The 9,759-nt window shown below is 41.5% G+C and overlaps 1 protein-coding gene across 2 annotated transcripts in view; it reads right to left on the reverse strand.

The window, feature by feature from the left end:
- Positions 1–9,116, reverse strand: part of SCAF8 (SR-related CTD associated factor 8) — an 86,526-nt gene extending 77,410 nt beyond the window's left edge. For both annotated transcript variants that reach the window (XM_054022228.1, XM_054022227.1), the window contains exon 1: positions 8,754–9,116. In XM_054022228.1, coding sequence (XP_053878203.1) covers positions 8,754–8,783 — 30 coding nt within the window. In that variant the 5' untranslated portion in view covers positions 8,784–9,116. The remainder of the gene's footprint in view (positions 1–8,753) is intronic.
- Positions 9,117–9,759: the final 643 nt, after the last annotated feature.

The raw sequence follows: 9,759 nt of genomic DNA on the forward strand, positions 1-9,759 counted from the left end.
TCTCTGAAATGCGTTTGTTCTAAATAAATAATACTTTGCTTTATAAGGGCTTTTTGATTATTGGATATGATACCACTGTCATTGTTCTCAGAGAGAAAAAACTGCAGGTCCTGAACACAAGCCAGACCTCCTGAAGTAATCATGGGAGTACCAAGAGAAGGCAGACCAAGACCAGGTCTGAGAGTGGAAGAATTGAACATTTACTATACCTTGAAGAAAAAATAGCTTTCCTCTCCCATCCCCCCGTGACAACCTGGGAAGTTTATCTGGAAAGTGGTCAAGTGCCAATGCATCTCTGCTGCTGCTGCAGAGGCAGCAGAATGACATTTCCAAGAATCTGATCTGTGTAGCTACTGCTACCTCAAGTATTCTGAGCAGCAAGAGTGAAACTGATCAGATTCTTTACATTTCAGTTCACCTCAGGTGAAAGTTATGGACAGCAGAGAGATAGACTGTCCTCTCCTACTGAAGGAGCACTCTGTAATGGGGTGAGAGAGATAAAAGATGTTCCTTTTCCACACCCACTACAACCAGCAGAGGACTGAGACTGATGAAACTTTGAACAAACAAACACACAATCTTTCAACAATGAAATATACAAGAATTGAATTGGTTTCACTCTTTCTACTGATTATGGAGCAGTAGCTAAAATGATCAAAAGCTTTAATCTCATTTTGCTACAAAAAACTGAGCATCAGCATCAGAGGAAAGCAAAAGGAGGGAGGCAAGGAAGACAAAAAAAGATCAAAACACACCACAGTTTGGAGAAGAAAGTGGAGTTCCTCTCTCTAGAAAGCAGAGGATGTAGAAGAGTGGTAAATGCATCTTTTCACAGTAGGCAGACTGAGGAGAGAAATGTGGAACTCCTTGCTTTCTCAGCAGCCAAGGAAGCATTCTCCAGATGTGCCTGATACATCAAGTCAAAAGATACATAAACTCTCCAGCAGGGTCTAAGAATAAGGTCTTGGTGAGAAGCAAATCTGTTCCCTCCCCACACCTAAAAACAGTTTTCAAAAGGCTCTGGGTTTATCTCTGCCCATGGGCACCACTGGCTCCCCTTCCCCGATACATTGTATCATTCCCTACTTAGTGCATTTTTCAAGCTCTAACTTCTAAGTTTCTTCACCATCTCTTGGCTTCCATTTGTAAACAAGCTACTTCAGTGCTTTCTAGACTTCAGCATTAAATGTACAGAAAAGTTCAATTCATGACTTAAGTTTCCACAGTTTTATGTGCATTCGTTCAGTTTTCTAGGGTACTATAGTTAAAAGACCAGCCAAAAATAATCTGACAACTGCTTACTTCCATAGGTCAAGCTAGAACGTGATTTTTATCTTTCTAAAATTCGGCGGGGTGGGGGGGAGAGGTCCTGAATTTTTTTTTTAAATTACAATAGCACTGCAGAAAACATGTGACTAGTCCAGGGTGCAGTGGAGGTGTTGATAGAAGAAAAACTGCATCATGTGAGAAAACTTATGGCAAAAGCAGGGGTTCTTTACACCTCCAACTAAAGCATGGAGAAAGCACTGCATCGCTAAAGACCAAAAAAGCTAAGAAAATACATGTTTAAAGAAACATACCCAAAGATTTATCAACAGTTACTGAACCAAAAATGCTATATACAGGCAACTGATTAACTAGCAAGTAATTAACAATTAATTCACTGTGTGCATTTTGTTGATGAATCTGAAAAATAATCATTATGGTGTGATGACTGCATTTCCTCCACCATCCTCCAGCATCTTACTTAGTGCTCCCTTTGGCCAAACCAAAGGCTGTTCAAGACTTCATCTTAAGATGATGAACTACATAAGGACTATCATTTTTATTGCTAATAAGTACTGGACCCTCAAAACTGAGGTCTTTTACATGACCATAAACATGATTCTTTTCCAAAAGCTATATCAGAGATCAGGAGGTACATATGGAGGGACTTAGAAACAATGCACAGCATCTAAATTACCCGTGTCGGCCAAACACACTTCTAAACTTGTGACTGTAGGATCAATTGTTATTGAAAATATATTTTTCGGTAAAGATAATAAAAAAAGACAGAACAGAGTCCACGCCATGATGGAACCAAACGATACGATTCCTTAATCTCATTATACTTTGCTTTAAATGCACCATTAGCTTGAAACAGTTTAAGATAAATGAATCAGAACTATCTTCAGGTCTTATTCCTACCAGAGTCTTTTTGACAATATTTATGGTTTCCTGTTGTACATTTTTCTCCCCTTTAGCTGTATGGAAAAACACACAGACACACACACAAAACAACAGGGAAAAATAGCGATTCTGTCTACACAAAGCATTGACAAATGAAAAAAAAACAATTCCGAAAAAATATCTAATATTTTTCAGTTTTAGTAATCTTAGGTTACTTGTAGTAACAGTACTTAAAACAATTCAAACAAGTGTAATTTTTAAGTTGACAGTGTACTTTTCACATTAGCTCCTCCAATAAGCAGTACAATACAATAGTAGGCCAAGTGACACAATCAACCACACTTTACGATTAGAAGTTAACCATTCCACAAATTGCTGATGCAACAAGTGGAAGGCCAATTATCATAAAGGACAAGATGTTTTTAGAATTGATTTTCCAAAACATCAAACATTCAACATCAATATTTTTGGTTTTGCTACAGCTACCCTTTTACACAATTCCAATACTAGAGCCATTCTAAAGGACCAGGGTGAGGGTCTGTAAATTCAAATTACTTACCCCCCCCCCTTTTTTTTTTTTTAAATGTGCTGAGAAAGGATAAGCAACTTTTAACGATTTTCCAAAATTAAACAGACAAGCTTTGGGGATTATTTTTAATATAAAGAAAAACAAACAAGCCAACAAAACACAGTATGCACGGGCAGTGAGATTTTAGAAAAGGGAGCAGAAAGAGAGAGTCATAGCCATGTCTCTGTGTGTGCACCCTAAGTTAGAGATGTTTACAAATGTTAAGTACACAGATTCTAGGCTTGGTTGTAGAACAAAGCAGAGTGGGGCAGTACACTCTTTAAAGCCTATATCCGCAAGACCCTAAAGTTAATTGATGTTTAATGGGACACAATCAACTTAAAAAAAATCATATTTCTGTCTGAAATTATTTTTACAAGTAATACTTACGGTATTACCGAAAAAATAGAGAAAAAAATTAAACTGTTCCAGTTTATTTATATTCACATTTAACAGTAATTTGTGAATACCCATTTTCATTTTTCTATGTAAATTAGACCCAATCCTGCAAATATAGACAACATGCAGAAGTTTATTCATGTTAATCCTACTGACTTACTAGGACTTTTAACTTGGGAAAAATTAACCACATACTTGCTTAGTCAGTTCCCCATCTGCTCCCCCACATTCCTGTAGATTTTTTTTACTCAACAATAGAGGAGAAAGACATTTTAAAAGTAGGAGTATATTATTGTAAAAGCACAAAAATTGCAGAGGAACTCAGGAACAAGTATAGTACCTGATACTACTTTCCACTAATAGTTGGAAAGTAACTAGGAGTTCAGTTGATGGAGTCCCTTTAAAGTTGAACTGAAATAATATTTTTAAATAAATTTATAAATCAGTTTCTGATTATTATCCCTTTTGGTGCAGGAACCTCGTATGTGTGCTTGCCTTGAGTACATCTCAAATCTTGACTAACAAAATACTTTCCTAGACTTTAAATTATAAATGACAATATTTTAAAAATAAATTAAAAGATTTTTTTCTTCCAAAAGCTCTGGCTCTGAGACTTGTGTGTCTCAGAGGAAACATCAGTGCCACAACTGATACCCAAAGGAAAACAATCCTTTAAGCAGTAGTGATGTCAAATGAGGTAGAGGACATAGACTGTTGAAAATATGAAACTCAGCAAGAGAAAGGCAAACTGATTTTAAACTAGCCTTGCAAAATGTTATTTTTCCATTGACAGAAGCTATGAAAATTAACTTTGTTTGGAAAGTAAAAATCTCATTAGCTATTTCATCATATCAAGGGTGGATGAGCATGTTTTTTTATGTAAATTGGTAAACTTCTAGGATTTTGCAAAGTTGTTTTAAATAACTGTGATACAAAAGTGTACTCTTCATTTAAATCTACACATGTATTCTAATGAAGATTTGGGATTTTAGAGCCTGCGAAGTGCACTTACTATCATGAGTAGCACCTCTAACTATAATCCAACTACTCATAATAGTAGGAATTACTCCACTAGGAAATATTTGCAGAAAAAGGCCTTCATCCTTAAAAACAAACAAAAGGGACAACAACAAAAAACCAAAGAAAAATGTCTCTTTAATCAAATCTAATGTCATTGTTAACCACTTCAACGCTGAATGAAAAACCAGATACATGCAATATAAGACCTTGTCCACTGTATGTATTGACCTTCCATTCATGTGAAGTCAAGTTAAACTATAAGCTTGCACAGCCGCTTTTCATTTTGGTTTTGATTTGAGACCCAAATACAACTCCCTCCTCTGTGAGAGAGGGGGGAAAAAAAAAAAAAACACCACACAACTAAAAAATGTTAGATCAGTGGACCTAATATTTTACATTTGTTTAAATGCTATTTCTGAGCTGTCACCTGATTTTAACCAGTAAGTTACATAAACCAATGTAAAGTTTTTAATGAAACTGCAGAAGTGAAAGCATTTCTGAGATCCTTCTACAATTTTAGCCCATGGCATCAGCTGCCAATCTGCCTCTACTTTAAGTCAATGTGACCAAAATAGAAACACCTACCACAATGATGGGAAAATAAATAAATGTGACCTTAAAATATAAACATAAATAAAATGCACTTTTTAAATGTAAAGTATAATAAATTTAACTAGTATATTACCACAAATATTAAGGACTTAGGTGTTGAAGGTAATGCAGCACTGCTTACAGATTCAAAATTCAAGTATTTTAGATGTTCCTTATTCGTCCTCCCAAAAGTGTCTTCAAAACCAGTTATAAAGTGCATGATCTTTAGGCACAGAAAGTCAGTGCCAAATTCTGCAGCGGGAAGGGAGGCCAAAGTCACAGATATTGCCATAGATTTTGGCACTGGTTATGTTCAAGGCCCAAATCATGCAAAGTCCTTTGCACCCATCTATATTTCATTCCAAGATTCGGGGCTTTGGTTAATACATTTTTAAATGCCCTTATCAGTGTTGCCCAACAACACTCAATTTCAAAAGCATAGTTTAACATGTAACAGGAAAAAAATCACTGAGCAACCCCCCAATATCTGCTCACAACAGAGGGGGACAATTGATTTAAAATGTTGTGACTTGATTCTTCATTTCTTGTCCACCGAAAATTCCCTTTTACATCAAAGGTTTTAAATTTAGAACCCACATGAGTCCCATACCTTTCTTTTCTAAAAGAGTTCTCAATTTAAATCTTTATAGCTACAGACAGAAGCTTTATGAAGCTAAGTCTCCATATTTGAGTATTCATTTGGCTGGCTGTGTAGAGCTTCTGTGTTTTTCAATATGAAATTGAAAACTTTTGCTCATATGTCCCAAGGGTGTTTGAGCAGAGATTCCAAATCAATGTGTTCTTACATGACGCTGTTCTTATGGCAACAATGCTCTTTTTCCCATCCTACAACACACACACATAGTCTGACTACAAATTGAGTTGGAAATCAATTTCTAGTGTCTGATTTAAATTTCTCCCCAACCCCAATTGTCAAACTATTTCCTCCACTTAAAGTTCATTAAATTATGTAATGGGTAATATACTCATAGATCAAGATGTATTTTGTTTGACTGTTTCCAACTATTTTTTCCCATATTCTCTAACTCAGTTGTCTCAACCTTTCCGGACTACTGTACCCCTTTCAGGAATATAATTTGTCTTGCATATCCCGAAGTTTCACCTCACTTAAAAACTACTTGCTTACAAAATCAGACATAAAAATACAAAAGTGTCACAGCACACTATTATTGAAAAATTACTTACTTTCTCATTTTTACCATATAATTATAAAATAAATCAATTGGAATATAAATACTGTATTTACATTTCAGTGTATAGTTTATAGAGCAGTCGAAACAAGTCATTGTCTGTATGAAATTTTAGTTTGTACTGACTTCGCTAGTGCTTTTTATGTAGCCTGTTATAAAACTAGGCAAATATCTAGATGAGCTAATGTACCCCCTGGAAGACCTCTAGCTACCCCCAGGGGTACACATACCCCTGGCTGAGAACCACTGATCTAACTACTTTGCAAAAAATCTATATTCTAATTTTAGTTGGTAGCAGTAATCTGCTGGCCACTCCACTCTACTATAAACCAAATCTGTTACTTGTATTTAAAAAGTATCAAATTACTTCACTAAATAAACCCATAGCTTATCCATACACCAGGAGAAGACAACAGCCTCCAGGCTCTAATACAGGGGTGGCCAACCTGTGGCTCCAAAGCCACATGTGGCTCTTCAGAAGTCAATATGCGGCTCCTTGTATAGGCACCGACTCTGGGGCTGGAGCTATTGGCGCCAACTTTCCAATGTGCCGGAGGTGCTCACTGCTCAACCCCTGGCTCTGCCCCAGGGCCTGCCCCCACTCCACCCCTTCCCAGAGCCTGCAGGGCCCTCGCTCCTCCCCCCCAGAGCCTCCTGCACACCATGAAACAGCTGATCGGGAGGTGTGGGGAGGGAGGGGGAGATGCTGATCATCGCCTGCCGGTGATTGGGAGGCACTGGGAGCAGGGGGGGGGGAGCTTCTAGGGGGTTGCTGACGCGTTATTGTGGCTCTCTGGCAATGTACGTTGGTAAATTCTGGTTCCTTCTCAGGCTCAGGTTGGCCACCCCTGCTCTAATACAAGGGTAGTCAATAGGCAGATCCTGGCAAATCTGCACCAGAGCATTTGAATGGACCCCAAAATCGTTTTAATTACTTTTTATCATTATTTTTATTTATTTTCTCTGGACTCTGGACCTCGACTATACCTTGACCAAGAAATTTGGACCTTCACAAAAAATAATTGACTATTCCTGCTCTAATATGCAGTTTTCATTGCAAAGTACACCACTCCGAACAATTTAAAACAGTGTTTCTCAAACAGGAATACGAGTACCTCTGGGGGTACGCAGAGGTCTTCCACAGGATACATCCACTCATCTAAATATTTGCCTAATTTTACAACATGCTACATAAAAAGCACTAGCGAAATCAGTACAAATTAAAATTTCATACAATGACTTGTTTATACTGCTCTATATTACTATACACAGAAATGTAAGTACAATATTTATATTCCAATCAATTTATTTTATAATTATATTGTAAAAATAAGAAAGTAAGCAATTTTTCAATAATGGTGAGCTGTGAGTCTTTATTTTTATGTCTGATTATGTAAGTAGTTTTTAAGTGAGGTGAAACTTGGGGGTACGCAAGACAAATCAGACTCCTGAAAGGGGAACAATCATCTGGAAAAGTTAAGAGCCACTGATTTAAAAGACTATTACATACATACACTCACACACACACTTTTTTCTTACATGTATGTAAACAGCTATGGGAAATTACAGCTGTTTAACTGCCTTTACTAGTTTTCATATACCACATATTAGCTTTCAAATATGAATAATCAAATATCCTGTTGGCCTCACAACAGGAATCAAATTTCCTTCCTCATTACAAATGTAACTTTTTAACTTGTAACTATCTACTCCTGCAAGGGCCAAAAGCAAAATAAGGTGACCCAGACTCTGATCCTGCACTTTAACTGCACCTTTAGCTACTGGCCTCAAAGAAAAACTGAGATACTGCTTCAACATCTTGACTGGAAGGTGCAAATTTAGAGACCTTTTCCAATGTAGACGATGTCTTGATATCCCACAAGGGCTATGAAACAAAGATTGGGAAATTTGTTCTTAGTTTAACTGCAGTAGAAGAAACACCACTTCCCAGCTACCCAGAAAACCCTCTGAATCTTCAAATGATTCCCTGATTAAAAATTGAATCCCTGAGAATGTAAAAGGTGGGGGTAGTCAATAGGCAGACTGCAGGCCAAATCTGGAGCACCAGATGCTTTTGACCGGACCACAAAATCTTTTTATTTACTTATAATTGTTAGTATTTATTATTATTTTCTCTGGAGTCTGGACCTTGCTTAGACACTGACCCTGAAATTTGGATCTTGACAAAAAATAATTGACTACCACGGTGTAAGGGGTGTTGAGGTGTGCGGATGTGTATGTAACAACGGAAAGAAAGGGCGGTAGGAAACATGAGAACTTCAATGGAGGAGAGAGATCTGCATGGCCTGGAGAAACCAGTGGATTCCCTTCCCTCTTAGTACAAACACCACACCACCACATGAAGTTAGATACCACCAACCATCCCCCCTGACATAGAAAAGAAATCCCCCCTCCCAAGGAGAAATCTCTATTCCAGTCTCCCCATCCCACCTGCACACAGACCCTCCCCGTCCATCTCCCCAGCCCCGTTGGCAAGGACGGGATTTCCGCGCTGCGCCCTCTCCCTGGCAGTGGCACGCCCCGTGCCGTCAGACACGGGAAGATGCCCCGTCCTTCCTCCCCCAAGGCAGAGAGATCCCCCCAGCCGCCGAGGGGGAGCCCTCGGCCCACCCGAAGCCGGGGAGGGACGATTCCTCCCCGCGCTGCCCCAGGCCCAGCCCCACGGGGGTGGCGGCCGGGCGAGTCGCGCACGCAGCGAAGGGGACCAGGCCCAGAGGTGCCTCTCGCTCCTTCTCCCCCCGCCGCCGCGCCCAGCTCCAGCAGCGGCTACTGACCTCGCTGTTAAAGGCTTTCACGGCCTCCATGTTGAGGCAGAGGCGGGGACCGGGCGGCTCGTCTCCGCTGATGGCGGCTGGGCTGGGCCGGGGAGGGGGCTGGTCTCTCTCAGGGTCCGCCGGGCCTCCTCGCCATGGCGGGTGGCGCAGGGGGCGCGGGACCCGTGGCCCGCTCGTTTCCGTCTCCTCCCTGCTCCGCTCGGCCACCTCGCCCCGCTTCCCGCCCTGCAGCGCCGGCTTCGCGGGCTCGGCCTGGCCGGGACGAGATGGAGGGACACGGCGCAGCAGCTACACAGGCAGGCAGCGCGGACACCAATATGGCGGACACACGGGCTCCAGGCAGCGCAGCTCAGGGGAGCCGAGAGCAGCGGAGGCGGCGGCCAGAGCGGCCCCTGGCGGTCGCGCGCGCACCAGCCAGGCCCTCGCAAAGCAGGGACCATAGATTCGACGTCCAGAACGTCGCTCTGGGTCGGCTCTGGCAAGAGCGCCGGCTCTCTTGTGGGCCTGCGCCTCCTGCAGGGGGAGGCTGAGTACTGCAGGCAGCGGGCAGAAAGAAGAGGGTCCGTCATCTCATGTTGCTGCCCAGGCAGCTCGCTGTGTAGCCCCGCGGGTGTGATGGGAAAGCGGGGGACTGGGGCTAAGGGAAGGAGACAGAGACCAGATTATTTTGTATGATGAGAAGCTTAATTTCTGCTCTGCCCCCTTAACATTTCTTATGGCAGGCTCACTATCCCTTGGCTGCATTCCCCGCACCACGCCCCTACACACTCCTGCGGGGGGGGGGGGGGGGGGGACGACGACACAGACTAACTACCGGTAACTAACCCCGAGAGAAGGGGGAATTTTGACCAAGAACAACAGAGCAAGAACTGGCGCCTGCCCTGGGATTGTAGATGGCTGCACCAGGCACACTGTGCTTTCCTTCTAGAAATAAGGATGAATCACACGCACCAGTTGCCGAGAGTGAGCAGAAAAAGTCCAGTGCCCTTCCCCAATGTTTTCACCA

This window comes from Malaclemys terrapin, chromosome 3, assembly GCF_027887155.1.
Source record: "Malaclemys terrapin pileata isolate rMalTer1 chromosome 3, rMalTer1.hap1, whole genome shotgun sequence".
NCBI classification, from domain to species: domain Eukaryota; kingdom Metazoa; phylum Chordata; order Testudines; family Emydidae; genus Malaclemys; species Malaclemys terrapin.